The sequence below is a fragment of the Diuraphis noxia genome, unplaced genomic scaffold, assembly GCF_037042655.1.
Source record: "Diuraphis noxia isolate RWA-SAM2 unplaced genomic scaffold, SU_Dnox_SAM2 contig0003, whole genome shotgun sequence".
Classification (NCBI taxonomy): domain Eukaryota; kingdom Metazoa; phylum Arthropoda; class Insecta; order Hemiptera; family Aphididae; genus Diuraphis; species Diuraphis noxia.
Window position 1 is genome coordinate 54,894,558 of NW_028301713.1, and position 17,751 is coordinate 54,912,308.

Sequence of the window (17,751 nt, forward strand, 5' to 3'; positions counted from 1 at the left end):
TTTTTTTAATTCCTATTACTGTATAACCACATACAAATATTAGAAAAACCTAATAAACTTAAATATTTATAAATCATAAGTGTATTAAATTTCTTCATTTTATTTTAAAATATATATAAAAAAAAAAATGTTTGAATCATTCTTAAATCTTCGAATATACATTAAATCTATTATTTGAGGGAAGGGAAAACAAGCTTAGTTGTACAAGTCGTCGTCACCATCATCTTGGAACGTAGCTTGATCGCCACCAGTTGTTGCATTATTGGCAGCAGGCTGGCCAGTTGTTGACGGGAACCTGAAGTTGGTGCCAAATCCTCGAGACTGTTGTAATGTTTGAGAAAACATTTCATATTTACGTATGTCGTTGTCAGTTACAGAACGGCGGGCATATAACATAGCTTCTTCAAAATGAGCTTTTGTAATTTCGGGGACAGGATCATCCTCAGCTACATCAGTCTAGTAACAAATTAATTTTAGGATTTTTGAATTCAATTTATTAAAAAATAATTAACAAATACCTCCATTCCTTGGTTTGAAGCAGCTTCGCGCTCACGTCTTATTTCAGCTTCAATACTTTGTCTAATTGCAAGTTTGCAGGCCCGTTGACATACTTCAGTCAAGTCAGCACCAGAATAACCATGAGTAACTTTTGCAATATAGTTGAGGTCAACATCCTAATTTAATTACATTTTCAAAATATATAAAATACATTTTGAATAATCCAATTAAAATAAAAAAATTACCTTGGCAACAGGAGATTTTCTCAAATTAGCCTTGAAAATGGCTTCACGAGATTTTTCATCAGGCAGAGGAATGTAGATCAATTGATCTAAACGCCCAGGTCGGAGAATAGCAGGATCAATGATATCTATAAAAAACATAAGTATTTAATCTCACTTTTGAGCTGGAAATATCAAAATAAATTACTAAAAGCTAAGAGCTTACCAGGCCTATTAGTAGCACCAATAATGAATACATTCTTCTTGGCACCCATACCATCCATTTCAGTTAATATCTGGTTGATTACTCTGTCTGCTGCACCACCAGCATCGCCGACATTGCCTCCTCTAGATTTAGCAATAGAGTCCAATTCATCGAAAAAGAGTACACATGGAGCAGCAGCTCTTGCCTGTTTAAGATTCTCATTAAAAATTTGTTAAAAAATGAAATTATTGAGTGGATTTACCTTATCAAAGATATCACGGACATTAGCTTCAGATTCACCAAACCACATAGTTAAAAGTTCAGGACCTTTTACAGATATAAAGTTGGCTTGGCATTCATTTGCAATGGCTTTTGCTAATAAAGTTTTACCACAACCCGGAGGTCCGTAAAACAAAACACCTCTAGATGGTTGCATTCCAAATTTCAAAAACTTGTCAGGGTGTTCAACTGGATACTACACCAATAAAAACAATTTATTAATCCAAGTAAAGATTGTAAACTAATTTTAAAACAACATACCTGTACAAGTTCTTGTAATTCACGCTTCACATTAGCCAAACCTCCGATATCTTCCCATGTGATATTTGGAACTTCAACTATTGTTTCTCTCAAAGCACTTGGGCTGCTCTTACCCATGGCATACTAAAAAAGTAATAAAAATTTGAATTTGAATTAGAATTTCAGAAAAATGTGTTTAAAGTAAATTAAAATTACCCTAAAGTTTTCCATGGTAACAGCTAACGAATTTAATACTTCAGCATCAATTTGATCGTCTTCTAAATCGATTAAGTCCATTTTTTCACGGATTTGTTGTAGAGCAGCTTCAGAACACAATGAGGCAAGATCAGCACCCACATGACCATGAGTTTCAGCAGCAATCTATTGGTTACAAAAAATAAAATAAGTTTTAAATTAAGAAAATAAATTTAAAATAACAATTTTGTATATTTATTTTAACCTGTTCTAAATCAACTTCCTCAGCAAGTTTCATGTTCTTAGTATGTATACGCAAAACTTCTAAACGTCCAGTCGCATCTGGTATTCCAATATCAATTTCTCGATCAAAGCGTCCAAAACGCCTTAAAGCTGAATCAATAGAATTTGGACGGTTAGTTGCAGCCATTACAATGACGTGAGATGACGATTTTAAGCCATCCATAAGCGTTAATAACTGAGATACAATACGACGCTCTACTTCACCATGAGTCTAAGTAAACAATTTATAGGTATTTAATTTATAGTTAACAGATGTTAAATATATGTATCAAATTACTTTTTCACGCTTGGGTGCAATAGCATCTAATTCATCAATGAAAATAATAGAAGGAGAGTTTCTATCTGCTTCCTCAAAGGCTTTTCTCAGGTTACTTTCAGATTCACCAGCAAGTTTACTCATAATTTCAGGGCCGTTGATTAAGAAAAAGAATGCTCCAGTTTCGTTTGCAACAGCACGAGCAATGAGTGTTTTTCCAGTTCCAGGAGGTCCATATAACAAAATTCCTCTAGGTGGTTTTACACCAATAGCCTTGAATAAACTTGGATGTCTGAGTGGAAGTTCAACCATTTCTTTAATCTGTGCCAATTGTTTGCGGCAACCTCCAATATCATCATAGCCAACTGTGTTTGAAGCTTCTTCTTCTTCCTAAAGATTGATTTAATTGAATTATCAGATCTACGTAAAACTAATTTAAGTAATTCAAGTTACCTCTCTTTTAATAGGATCCCCTTCACAATGAATAACTGTATCGTAAGCAACAATACAATACGGCGATGGATCAGTTTCAACAACTTTGAATTCTACAGCTCTCATGCCTCCACGAACAATGAAATTATCATCCTTATGTATTGGTCTATATGCTTCTAAGAAGTAAGGTTTAAGAAAAACTTCAAACAAATTTCTACAACAAAAATTTGGCTAATTAATAAATACAAATGTAAGTATAAAAGTTAGCTGAATTTTACCCAGTTAATCCTTCTACAGTATCATCAATTGGAAGTACATGAATACGCTTTCCATATTTTACATCAGGACATTGTTGTATTTGAACAATATCTGATATTCTGACACGTAAGTTATTACGCACAACTCTATTCATGCGTACTTTTTCATCAGGGCAAGTTTCATCAGATAATACAATACAAACTGATTCTTTACGGCGTTTGCCTTTAAGCAACACAGTATCCCCTCGAAAGAGTTGTAATTCATCCATTTTAGCCTTAGATATAAAACAAATAATAATATAAATAATAAATATAAATATGAATAATAATCAATAACAATTTATAGATTCATTCTCAAAAAATAAATTTATATGAAGTCAATAATCATAACTTAAACTGAGTTGTAAGATTTGTGAATTATTTTTAGATTAAATAATTATTCTAATTAAGTACCTGAGACAGTGCAATGACTGAATTATCATCATTGATTGCTTCTTCTACAATGAGCCTATTTGGGCGATCTTTTTGTTTCAAAATTGCAGTTGCTAACTCCTCACTAAAAATACGTCATTTAATATGTAACAACAGTACACTCATTTTAATGAAGTAGTTCAGAATAGTTAATATTAAAGTTGTAAAAATAAATTCAATGACTCAACATTTTTTCATTGATACAAATTAAAAATGTACCTACAGTAAAAAAATACATTATTGTTTTCGTAAATTGTTTTAACTATAAAAATTGTATAAGTCATGAAATTGATAGTGACAAATATCATTAGTATTTTAAAAATAAAGAATTATTTATTGCATATTAATATAAAAAGGTACGTAAGTACTTCACTAAAGATGTTTTAATTATATTAAAAATACTGATGTATCGTACTTATATTATAATAATAAGATACAATATTGAGAAAAATGTACCTAAATATTTTATTAAATGAAGAAATTAGTCATATTAAATAATGTCTAAAAATGTACCATGACATAAAAATAATACAAACATGTTTATTTATAAGTGGTGACAAACAAAAAAATTATCCCACAACTTTAATTAGTTATTTCATTATTTAGGTTTATGGTCTTTAACAATTATTCTTAGTACCAACTACCAATAACATTTTTAAACATCTATTGTTTAAATGGTCGTTAGATGACAATTGAGTGCAGGTCATCATCATCATGGCGAAAAATGTATTTCCGCATACGCCAGTTGATTTTCTAAATATATCCGGTGTGATGCCTGAATTCCACAGAATACAACAACTAGTCCGAGAATCGAGACAACACAGTCATGTTAAGTCACAGTAAAATAACGAAACACAGAGGTGCGGACTAGATGAATTTGAGAGGATTTTAGATCGAAGCAGGAATTTTTACTTACCCTTTTGCTGGTTCGGACATGATTATTGATAAGGTCAGCTACGGCCAGATATTGCGCGAGCAACGGGTTTTCGTTAGTTTTGGTTTAAACTTTAGAAAATTGTCTATAACGAAATCAATGGGCAGGCTGGATATGGATATCGGTTATTCCGGTGATTCCGGATTCGTCCACGTACACTGGTTTGTAAGACTAATGTAAAACAAACGATGTGTTCTACGAATTTATATACGTGTCTCAGTAGAAACTTCTGACGGGGGGGCGACTGACGAAAAATAAAAATGGTGAAACAAAATCACAAAAGCGAACAACAATACTCGTTACGAATTAATGCTTGTGTGAGTGTGTATCCGTGTGAGACAGTGAGACGTTTATGTGTGTGTATGTGTAATTCAGTGGTTCGTTGTGGCGGCGGCGGTGGTGGTGGTAGGGACCGGGAAATCAAAAAAGGCACAATCATGCCGTGGCCTAAGATGGCGGCCGGTGCGGAAAAAACGGTCGTACCAACGATCAATCGTGGTCGGTCGGTTGGACGAGTTTCCAAGACGTGTAATAATTGCGTTTGCGGTAGAAGTCAATATTATTAATATTATTAATTTTGTATATTTTATTTATTATTAAAAATATCTGTGGGTCTGGTGGCGTCAAACTGTTTGACCATCCATATTCTGGCATCACCGACCACCGGACCACAATATAATTAAACACAAATGACAACACTGTATCTGTCGCCCGCTGATAGTACGAATCAAATGTTTACGACATGATAACGTATGGTCTGGATGTGAGATAATTTAGATTAGAGTATTATGCTTTTAACTCATATATTATAGAATTGTCAGATTGTGTAGTGTCTATTCTGTTCTATATTCTATTGTCTATCGTCTGTTATAAATATTAATTATTATTTGTGGATTCTGGACGACGAACGTCGCACTTCATTATTATTGTTTTCTGTTTCCATCAATTTTATTCTTTCTATTTTTTATTAGTCTTTTAAGCACAAAATTCATTATTTATATAAAAATAAATACATTTATTCTTAGTATATCCGCTTTTTTATTCTGTGTATTTATCATCGACTACAATATAGTTGTGGTATAAATTATATTACATTAACGAATGTTACAAAAAAATATAAAAATTAAGCATACCTATATCTGTCGTCAGTCGCAGTAAGTTTCTCACAGCATTACTTTGGACATTTGTTGTTCACAATGGCCGGATTAAAAGGTAATATTTAATACTATTATTGCGGTAGTATTTCTATGATTCGTTAGTGGCTATACAAAGTACAATTTTTTAGATTTAACCAATAGGCGCTTAAATACATGAAGTACACTAAGATGTAATAGTTTTAATTTATAACATAAGATGATATTAAAATGAAAAAGAATCTTGAAATATTAAATAATACATAATAATGAAACATTTTTGATTGGCAAGATGAATGAAGAAAAGAAATGGGGCATTTTGTAGGAATTTGTATGAAATATTTTGTCTTGATTTAAAGTAGAATAAATATATATGAGACCTTACAGAATAATTCATGCATACACTTCAGTTTCAAAATTTAATAATATATTATAATAATGCAACATTGGTTCATATTTAGAGTGGCACACACCAATTTTATTTATTTGAGTACTATTAGCAAATTATTGCAAAGACCCCCTACCATTTATCAATACATTACTTAATTATTCTGACAATTTGTTCTAAAACTGTATTGAAACAAATATTCTGTAGTAGCAATATGTCAGTTTAGTATTCTTAGAAAAAAACCATGATATATACTCATGTTTAATAATTTTATCCTTAAAATATTTTAAATCTAATATTTAAGTACCTATATTACTGCATACTAAAATAAATTAGAGGCTAACAGAAGACTAGTCTAAATTATTTGCTTATTATTGGTTAAATAAAATCAATTAATCAACCTAGGATTTTTTTTATGTTTTGGTATCAAAAATAAAGTGAGAACTTAAAGCTACATAGCATTGAACATTGTATTTTTAATTGGTTAATAGTGTATTGTCTTATGAGTAATATTATTACTAGAACTATGGTAGAAATTATAAGTGTTTGTAATTTTATAGTTCTTAGATTAAGTATCAATTATATAAATTAATATTGTGTTTTCTTTGTTTCATGATTTCCTTGGTTACATCAATTTGATGTTAAATAGCGTAAGTGTCAATTGTATTACATTATAAAACAGATTTATGTTAATGATAAATGGATAAAAGTATAAATTAAATGTGTCATTTGAAAATTGGTTTATATGCTCTGTGAGCATTTTAAATTTAAAATATTATGTTCTAGTTAGGCACATTCATTTTAATTGTTATAATTTTTTACAGTTTGATGAGTTTGGCTTTTGCTGGTTCCATTGGTATGACATTAGTCATATTGGCATGTGCGTTGCCAGATTTAAAGTAAGTTATTATTTATTACTTGTATTGACTATTTACTTTAGGTCTTTAGAGTTTAGATAGTATTTTAACATAATTTTTTGAATAATTGTATATTATAATTAATAATTTGTTTTAGTTCTTGGTGGCCATTCATAGTAGTAATATTTTACCTGCTGGCACCATTACCGACCATGTTGATGAAACGGTTCAATGATTACTCAGGATCTGGTAATGCCAATATGGATTTAGCTGTATTTATTACAATGGGTATAGTGGTCTCTTCATTTGCATTGCCCATAATAATGGCTAGAGTTAATGCTGTAAGTTCTAATATTGATTTTTATATATGTCAGGTATTTCAAAATTACATTTTTTTGTTCAACTTTGTTATATTGTTTTTAGATTGCATGGACAGCCTGTAATTTTACATTGTGTGGGAACATAGTCGTGTATTTGACATTTATAGGATTTTTCTTAACTTTATATCAAGAAGACACTGATTATAGTTTATGGTAACTTATTAAATAAATTTAAATGTTCAAATGTTTTTCCTTAATTTTAATTAATAATGATTATGTTATATTAAATATTAAATAGTCAGTATCCTGAAAACAGGTACTACCTTTTAGTTATATGTATGATTTTATTTCTTTTCTTTACTTTTATAAATACAAAAAAATTATTTTTTGCCTAGATAAAATACAAGTTACTAGATGGATCAAAGGATTTTCCTATACTTTTTGATAGAAACAGCTTTTATTTTTATTGTAAACTAAATTCACTTAAGATTAACATATTTTTAAACCTAACTATTATACAAAACTATGATTATTTAAAATTTAAGATTGTACTGAGATAAGTAATATATTTTTAATGATGCATTGGTTTGAGTTCATATAATTTTATTAGTTTTTATGTGAACCTGTACTAAAAATACATTTTGTTTTTGTATTATACTTTGGTTTTTAAATTGTAAAATATTATGGCAATATACTTCATAATTTTAACATGTTTGTTGACTCTTAGTAATATATTTATTGAAAGTTAACACAATGACCACAAATAATTTTACTTGAACCATAGTTTTTAAGAGTTCGCTATTTATTTCATTATTGTAAATGGATTTTGAGTTACAGATTTGTGTACTGTGCACATTGTACATATTTTTATTTATAAGATATTATTTATAGCTTAATTATTTTCTTATAGTTTTGAATTACTGATATAAGTAATCAATTATTATGATTTTATAGTTATTTTTCTTTCATATTATAAAACGTTTTAAACAGTTATTGTTTAATTTAAATATTTAAGTTTTTATACTTTATATTTTTGTGTTTGTTTATTAGAATATTGAAATTTAAGGACCAATGTAAAATATTATACAATAGAATATTTTATGGGAGAATATTACTAAATGATAATTTTTAACACTTATCAATTCACAATAATATTTCACTTTTTAAGTATTAATTTATCAATCATCTTCTGTATAAAGTGAATAACAATCAGTTTTGATTTTTTTCATTTTATATTTAAATTTTATTTTAAATGTATTATGCCATGTCTAATGAGTACTATATGCTTTTAAATTATAGAAAATTCAATATTCAAATTGGGTAACATGTTAAATATGTTTTTTGTTATAAGTAGACTGTTAATATCCTACTTGAATGTTGAAAAACTCTAGTTTAAATGGCCTTTATAACCAAACCATATTGCTTAATGAATTTCTGTCTTAAAACTATCATACTATCTGTATGTTAATGTAAAATAAGTTAATAACTTAACTGTAGTAGAACAAGTTTAATCTCTGGACACAGGGCATGACATTGTATTAATTGTGGTATCAGTTTTGTCACTTCTTTTGATATTCTCTGTTTAAATTTATAACTATAGTTGAGTTACTTAAATATTAGTGACTAGTATTGACAATTATGAAGTTTGTAGTTTGACTTAATGTATCTAATTCACAAAGAGTGTCACAAATGATCACTCTAGTATTTAATAGTTACATGTGATAGCAATCTAGAAAACCAATGCTGTATTGCTTTTTAATTTTTTTGCTCTTTAAAGTACTTTCCTCTGCATTCTAAAAAATTAAAGAATTTTAGTAAGAAATTAATGATTCTCAATAAATACCTATGCCATGTTTATATTATTATTATTTTTAAGCCTTTAAAGAAAATTATGGAAAAAATAAAATTTTTACCTTTAATTAAATCATCAAAATTCAGAGTCCTACAGTCTTTATATTGACCTCTAGTCTTTTGAAATATTTTACACTAGATTACTATTATGTACTATAAATAATGATACATAATTATTATAATTATGTATTTATATTAAATAGATGGGTGATTTAGAAATTTGATCACGGGGGTAACTAATTATCAACCACATGTTATAGTGTCCATCCCTTTCCTATTTTTAGAATTTGTTTATCACCATTATATTTGTAAGCAATGGGCTGTAAGGGGAAAATTGTCCACTCTTTGGTAACGTCCTTGATTAAGCACCAAATTAAAAAAAAAATTTTTTATTCCATTCTAATAATATATTACTCAACCTATTTGTACCTCATCAACATTAAGTGCACGGTACATAGTTTTTGAATGCTACACACCTGGGTAGGTCTTTAAATGTTAATGTTTTAATAAAATTCGACCATTGCCTTCAAAGACTGCAGTCATAGGACCGATCTATATAGATCACATGTTAATGATATGCTTTCAATATATTAAATTAGTGAAATATAAAAAAGTTTATACCTTTATTTTTTCTTCTGATCTGAATCTCCGAAATATTTCAAAAACCTTGAATTTGAAATGTTCTGGCAGTTGGTACTTCCTTTAGTCAAATAAATTATTATTGAGAAAGATATAACAAATAATAATTAGAACAAAATTTTGTTAAAGAAATGGAAGTCAGGATCAGCAAAGGTGCAATGTGGAGGAGGAGATCTAAGGGGATGAACCCCTCCAATATAAAAATTAGCCAATCTAAAAATTTGTATTTTAATTCCTTTTAAAATCTTTCATTAGTTATCTTGTTAATCTTATAGTGTTTTATAAATTTTGAATCGATGGTTAGAATTATAATAAATATTTAAGACATTTAAGTACCTTAATGTTGTAATTTGTGTTAGTAAATATGTATATTTTTCATTTTAGTTATAGGTAGATGTATTATATTATGTAGAAAAGTTGATGGGAAACAAGTATATTATGATATATTATAGGCAGATACTACACAAAGACACAAAGACAAGTAATATATTTTAAATGTATTTGAACTGAGGGGTGTGACAGGTTAAAGCCATATCAGTTGGTATAGCACTATGTTACACTATAAATTACCATACACTAGAAAAAGCGTTTTCATTTGTCAGAAATCTTGGGGTCATTGTAGAATTTATTGAACGTCACCAATAACTGCAAAGAAGACCCAAAAAACAACAATGAATTATTTTAATAGGTACCACCTATGTATTTGGAAACCAAAATCCTATAAAAAGTAAAAAGTAGGGGAATATAGTAAATATTTTAATGTTCGTAATTAATAACTAAATACAAATATTATATTTATGTAAAAGTATTAATACCAATCATAGATGTTTAATTTTTCATCTATTGTAATATTGTAAAGCCCAGTAACCTGTTTGTTATTTCTATTTGGTCTACGCACATGAACAAAACGCGTTCACGCAATCAATGTGTTTTGTTTTTTGATAAATTTTATAGTAAAATTCCCCATTACATGATATATGAATATATGATAGAAAATCAGACTGTGGGTGAGTTGCGGCCCGACTTGTCGTTTCCGGTGTTGGAGACCGGTGAATTTCGGCCCAATAATATTTTAGGTATAGGTTATTTGCGGCACGACAATATTTTAGCGGTCGGCATGTTGCGTCCCGAGTAATTATCATTACCTATGTACCTTACTTATATAATATTTATACCTATTACACATAGGCCATAGGTAATAGGTACCTGGCAGATGCGGTGTTGGATATACATAGCGATAAACGATATGAACGTATTATGACGTATGGGATACGGGAAGTTATATTTTTGTATAATATTATAAAGATAATATACCTAGATTGTTTTATTGTATTATCTAATTTATTTACTGTATGATTTGGATTAACTATAGGTGCGATAATTGGATAATTTTAAATAGCAAAATGAAAATTGTGTGAATGTGACGAATGCGTAGTAATTTATTTTATTAGTAACAATTATCGTTGTTCGTTTTACTTTGTTTCTTTGTATAATAGTTTTATCCAGGGGCGTCATTTCAGGTTTTTTTTTCGGGTGTGCAAAGTTTCAAGCAGGCCATTTTGAAATATCACCAGGCCATATAAAAATAGATATACATACGTATATGTATATTATCCTGCATTCAATATTTCCATACATTATAGACCGGTTATTACTATTTGATTTTAATCATATAAATAATTGTGCATTTGTGGCTCGTGCATTATTTTAGGCTTCAGCAAGGCGCAGGCCAATTGTAACATTCTAAAAGTAAGGGGTGCAACCGCACACCCTGCCACCCCCCAAATGACGCCCCTGGTTTTATCATTATACTTATACGTTATACACCATATATTCTTGTAACACAAAAAAATATTATTCATATAATATGAATGCTTACATTATTATCATTATAATTTATAATATATTGTTAAGTATACCAATACTTTTATTTTTAACATTATTACCTATCATTATATACTAGGTATATTATGTCTATATGGTATTCTTATAACACAAAACAATATTAAGAATACTTTATATAGGTACTAGAAAATCCGTAATATTGTGATATTTATATACTATAATAGTATATACACTATACAGACATATAGTATATAATATATACATTACATTATTGTATGGCCGAAATTCGTACGTAGGTACCTCTCATAAGCCAGGGTCGCAACTCGTGCGTTATTTAGGGGTTGGGCCACAGCCCACAACTCACCAACACTGGAAAATCATATTATTGAGAGAATGACATAATACTATTACCTATCTATTTTTCTAAATAATGTATATAAACAATTTTAAATCGATTTTAATTTACCAATTGTATTCTAATGTTTAAAGTTGAATATAATAAAGTCTGATAATAATAACATATTAAACTGATATGTCTAACCATTAAAATTATTATTCTATATGATTTTTGTAATAGGTGATTTCGCTTTAAGATAACTCATAAATCATAAAAATTAGTTTTAAATGACTGCGCTGTATCGATGTTGCACACAAAAGAAAACAAATATTGCGCTGACAGTTATCCTTTTAAAATATAATCTTGAGATTCCTTTATCCACCAATAACCACTATATTTATATTAATGTCAAATCAATATTTATAATACGGACTAGAGCCTGAAAATCACGATTGCATACTGATATTGATTTCACTGCCTCACTGGTCAGCCAACTGTATTATTATGGTAATATGGTCAACACTTAATCGATATAAATAGTTTGTGTTCCCCGTTAGATCCAAGTATGTATATCCTTCTACCAGTCCTACCAGTGCCGTAGCTAGGATTTCTAAAGACAGGAGGTAATAAATAACTATGAAATAAAATTTAAATTGTTTTACTATGTCTCTGAATTAGCGAAAACACATTATAAACGTTTCAATTATAGCCGCCTAGCCCACTATATAAATCCCTTAATCTCTGACCAATCATCTGTTTCTATCCCAGGTAACCCAACTAAAAGATTAAAAAGACAGCGGTGTCGCGACCTGCTAGCGTAAATTAAGTGAATATATGTATACAATAATAACCTAGCCTAAGAAAATCTTATTCATGTCGTAGTACCTCCACTGGGAGGCCTCAACAATCCGTAAAATCTGCCATTTTATATATTATTATTATTTTTTTTTTAATTTAGCTTCTATCATCAATTATTCTTATTGTTCTCCTTTGGGACAGATTGAATAAAACATAATAATAAAACAAAAACAAAAAATAGTTTTACTCTAAAAAAATAAAATTAGAGATAATTTGTTGTATAGGTACTTATTACTTACATGACCAGCTATAATAATATTAAATATTTTCTACCGAAATTTATAAAAATATTGAACAATTTTTCATTTATGATAATTAATTGCAAACAACTATAAACTTATATAAATATTAGGTAAATGTTCTTAATGCAGTATTGCATGACCTATGTCCTATAGATTATATTATTATATTCATTTTGTGTCCTATATATAACTTTTATCTTCCTTTGAGTTTTTTTAATAAAAACAGTCAATACTTCTTTTTCTATGTTTTCATATTCTAATTCGTTTTTATTTATTGTAGCTAAGGTCAAACCATTTAACCTTCATTAATTAATTGTTGCCTTTAAATATGTTTTAAGTCTTTTTAGAGCAGATGATTTACGTTCCGTAGTAGCGGATGTTACAGGCAGAGTAGGCAGAGTAGCAAATAATATTGAAGAATCTTCTTTGAATTTGGAAAAAGTTTTGTGCCGAATTGAATTTCTTCTACAGCAGTCTTTAGAAAATTCAATTTTTCAATGAAAATTGCTTTACTATATGCCCATTATGCCCATATTAATTGTTTTCATAAACTCATATTATCATATACCTAGTTATCATATACCAACGTGATCACTAATATAAAATCTATGAAAAAAAAATACGATCTGGGTAGGGGATGGTATAACCCTATTTTCCCTGTTAACGCCACTGCCTCTTAAACAAATTCTACATACATAGCATATAGGTACTATAAATAGTAAATACATTTATATTTGTCTCCTACATAGGCTTAAGAGTAAATAGAGGAATAGAGCATCGATAAGGGTTTTAATTAAATGTTCTGTATACCGCTGTCCATAAATTATTTAGGTTTTAGTGAGATCTATAAAACGAATAGATACTTAAAACATAATGCGACCACTCATATTAATTTATGCTTAGTTTTTACTTTTCATATAAAGTTGCAGTACTGCAGTACTTAAATATGAATTTTTTGATTTAAAATCTCCAAATTACACAATGTTTATTTAGTTTAACGTTAATCGATTTATCGGAAGTATGATGAATAACAGAATAACATTGTTTTCAAATTCAAATTAACATAGTGGGACTCATTCGTTTTCATTTAGATATATTATTATTGTTTATTGTTACAAACACACTTAATACTAAACATATAGTGAGATCACGATTTAAGGTAACACTAAATAGTTCAAGTGGATGACTTTGTTTGAAATGGGGTTTTCGGGAGGTGATAGAGAGTACCTACCTAAATACATATTTTCAGATAAATTTCAAATTTTTAACACTTGATGTGCGTATGCATAATACTACGGCTTGCATTTTTTTTAATGGAAACACTATTTTTTTCTACACATTTGGTTAGGTTATTTAAAAAAAAAAACATTTTTCGTATATTAAAAGGTATTTTCTGTTTACAAAATTGACCAAGTTAAACAAAGCCAAAATTTGGATTTATGCATAATTCGTGTTTAATGAAATTTTCTTTCATAACCTCTGGAAATAATATAATAATTAGTGTGAAATAATTAAACATTATATTTATTTTTATGTTTTCGAAAATACCCTCGGCGACAATTCGCGACATAGGTCATTGGGTTTTAAAATTAAAACATTTTTCTCAAAATAAGATTCACAAATTGGCATTTTATCAATTTTCGAGTTATTTATTTTCAGTATTAAAAAATAAAAAAATGAAAATGTAGCGTAAATGTAGCGTAAATGTCTATGAATTATATTAATAAATTTTTTTTTAAATAATGATTAGAATAAAAGTTATTTCATTTATCAAAATGTCAGATCTCCGTAGCACAATAAAAAGTATAATCTAAACTATAAAGAATTCAGGAAATCAATAACTCAAGCATATTATATATTATTAGTGTGTGTACATCTTAATAAAGAAGTGCGTTAGAAGGTAAATATTGTGAAAAATCATCATAAAGCACTTGGAAAAGAGATTAAGAAAAAAATCAAGTAAATCGTGGATGTCGCTCTGCCGTAGATGCAGTAGGTTATAAAAGTGGGTTACTGTAATGGATCGAATTAAATTTGAATCCAATGATATTATATCATTGTATACGAAAAACGATTCTGAGTGGAGATGGTTTATCTGTCTAGGATATGTTATAGATTATTAAATATTTTCAAATTTTAGATTTAAAAAGACGAATTTTTATGAATTTCTAGCTTAAAGTAATTTGCGAATTTTCGTAATTTTTACGTATGTTGTCAAGATTCAAACTTTGAATGCTTGTAAAAAAAATTTGTGACTATATATTTCTTTTATTTTTTAACTGCTATTGTAAAAATATTTTAGAAGCCTTGTATTCAATTTTGATATCTTAGATTTAAAAAGAAAAACTTTTATAAATTTCTATCTAAGATAATTTGGACATTGCAGTAATTTTCACTAAACTAATAATGATCGAAAATTGCATATGCCTATAAATAGTTCAACTTAAGTCAAATTTTTTTTTTAAATTGCGTGTTGGATAGAAGAATATACTTTTATAAACATTCGGTAACAATTGCATGTCATTTGTTTTAAAGTTACATCAAAAACCAAAATCAATTTTGTCGAAAATTGATTGTGTGTAAAAATTCCCGTTTTTTCCTTAATTTTAGTTTGATTATCCCAATTATTAACAAAAATATTAGGAATTTTTTAGTTTTGATATATAATGTTTTGAGGGTTTGAGTTTTAAATTTTTATGAAATCGCATAACGATAACGATTTATCCTCAAACCAGGTATACAGAGGTTAAAGTGGGAAATTATTACAGAGGGGACTAATGTCTCCATATAGTTATAAGCGTTCCATATATAATTTTATGTATAATTTCTAATGTATAAAATCCTAATTTGTTAAAGGGGACGCTTTTTAACCGCCGTCAGAGGTAAGGGGACTGAGTCCTCCTGCGCCCCACCCCCCACTTTAACCCCTGCAGGTATATGTATATCTATGATAATATAAGGTATTATGAATTATGATAACTACATGCAATGTTTTTTAAAAAATTGATTAACCATGCCTTATGCAAAATGCGTCCTAATTGAAAAATAAAATATTTGTTTCAAAGTATAATATATGACAATATTTAAATATAATATATCCTAGACTGACAAATCATCTCCGTTCAGAATCGTTTTTCGTATACAATGATACCCATCATTGCATTCAAATTTAACCTACTCTAGTCAGTGGTCCACCCCACCTAATGTACCTACAGCAGAGCGACATCCACTTACCCGCTTTTTTTTCATTTAATTAATTATTATTATTTATTAAGATCTCTGCACCAGAAAAAAAAGAGCAACACGAAGATCAAAGATAGATGAGAAAATTAGAAATAGTTAACGAGTTAATGGAATTAAACGATCAGGATAGAAATTAAAAATTGATGGTATAGATTACAATATTTACAATGGTAGTAGAAGTAAAAAAACTTCAATGAAATGTGTCATTTCTAGATGCTGGTATATTATACATTTATACGATACATTCGACTTTCTAATTTTCTTAAAAAAGTTTGGGTTTATGTTTATCATAAATTACTCAGTCTCGGTGATTTATTTGTTACGCCTTATAAAGTTGTAACGTAACAAAAATGAATGTTTTGAATTGTATCATGAGAATCGATTTGCTGAAAACAGTTGATACGAAATTTCGAGAGTTGAGTGCACGTGCGTGAGAAAAAGGTCATTTGTATTACGATACAGTATTTTAGTTTATTTTTAAGAAAATTGACTTGATAAATTATATAACAAAACAAAATACATTTTTTAAAAAACAATAAATTTACATAGTTCAAACCATTTCCTTTATACTACGCTGATATTTTTAAAAACGATTTTTGGAATTTTAGTTAAAACTAATTAAGTAGTTTTTATAAAATTTTATCTAACTTGACAGATGTCACCATTAGTGTATTTTTGTTTTATCTCTATATATTCCGTAGACTGGGTCCATAAAACTGCTTAAGATCTGGTACATGATGTATTATTAATAAAAATTGCACTGCGATCGAACGAGTGGATCTAGAGTTAACTACAACGAAAAAACCTTTTTATTTATTATAGAAATATATACAATGTATAGCGTAACAGAAATATCTGACACATAAAAATGAAAAACTGATACATGTTATACATTAAAAAAAATTATTAAAATTATATGGATGATGAATAATTTATAATTTATTTATGTCTGAAAAATTCCAAACCAAAGGATATATTTTTTTTTAAAGTTAATATGTTTCGAATGAATTTGTTCATGTTTGGCGTTATAAAATACTAATGAGGAATAAAAATATATACATATATTTATATATATCGTATGAATAGTTTTAGCAGAGCTTATAAATTTGCAAAAAATAAAATTATTTTGATGTAATTAAAAAAAAATCCTTGAAAGTCAAAACTTGAAAATAATCCTTTATAAACTGATTACACTTTGTATTGTAGATGTTTGATTTTAAATTAAGAAACTTACTATCTATTTAAAAATAATTATATACGGTTAAAGTAGATGTATTAAAGGTATGGGTCGTTGCTCCAATGGATAGCATGAGTATTTTTTAGGCGAATCGTGGCACAGAGATAAAAAATTAACAATAATGACAATTATAACTATTATTTTATTATAAACATAAAACATTTAATTTCTATTTTCTATACCATGCATGATGGTATGCATGGTTATAATAAAATTTTGTTGTGTTGATATAATTTGTGTATTTATAATATTGTATATTATTATGAACAATTTAAAGATTAATATATTTTCTTTTTATACATGTAATAATTTTAAAATGAACAAAATGTTTTGAAAAAAAGAGCCGTGAAGTGAAAAAGTTTGAATACCCCTAGGTTAGATACAATTAGTGGTACAAAAATTAAATTTTATAAATATTGCTTAAGGAAATTACTATCATTAACACCGGATATTTTGATATAATATTATGTTTAGAAACGGGATAATTATCCACGATCATGGATTACCGGG

General features: G+C 28.2%; 2 protein-coding genes across 4 annotated transcripts; one reads left to right on the forward strand and one right to left on the reverse strand.

Moving 5' to 3' along the window:
- Window positions 1-80: 80 nt before the first annotated feature.
- On the reverse strand, window positions 81-4,644 carry TER94 (Transitional endoplasmic reticulum ATPase TER94). The gene is made up of 13 exons (XM_015509985.2): window positions 4,274-4,644; window positions 3,340-3,442; window positions 2,908-3,161; window positions 2,651-2,843; window positions 2,219-2,587; window positions 1,904-2,152; window positions 1,660-1,824; window positions 1,465-1,587; window positions 1,187-1,399; window positions 946-1,129; window positions 744-868; window positions 519-674; window positions 81-456 (listed from the first exon to the last, which is right to left on the reverse strand). Exons 1-13 carry the CDS (start codon window positions 4,291-4,293, stop codon window positions 196-198), a joined length of 2,415 nt encoding a protein of 804 aa, XP_015365471.1. The 5' UTR covers window positions 4,294-4,644; the 3' UTR covers window positions 81-195.
- Window positions 4,645-5,081: 437 nt separating this feature from the next.
- On the forward strand, window positions 5,082-8,846 carry LOC107162870 (leptin receptor gene-related protein). 3 transcript variants are annotated; one of them, XM_089224948.1, is made up of 5 exons: window positions 6,405-6,462; window positions 6,637-6,711; window positions 6,827-7,010; window positions 7,093-7,202; window positions 7,385-8,846. In XM_089224948.1, coding segments are annotated over exons 2-5 (366 nt in total). In that variant the 5' UTR covers window positions 6,405-6,462; window positions 6,637-6,640; the 3' UTR covers window positions 7,386-8,846. The 3 variants fall into 3 exon arrangements, with proteins under 3 accessions (XP_015365473.1, XP_089081073.1, XP_089081074.1); XM_015509987.2 differs by lacking the exons at window positions 6,405-6,462; window positions 7,385-8,846 and adding an exon at window positions 5,082-5,503 and having other exon boundaries at window positions 7,093-7,324; XM_089224947.1 differs by lacking the exon at window positions 7,385-8,846 and having other exon boundaries at window positions 6,396-6,462; window positions 7,093-7,324.
- The last annotated feature ends 8,905 nt before the right edge of the window (window positions 8,847-17,751 follow it).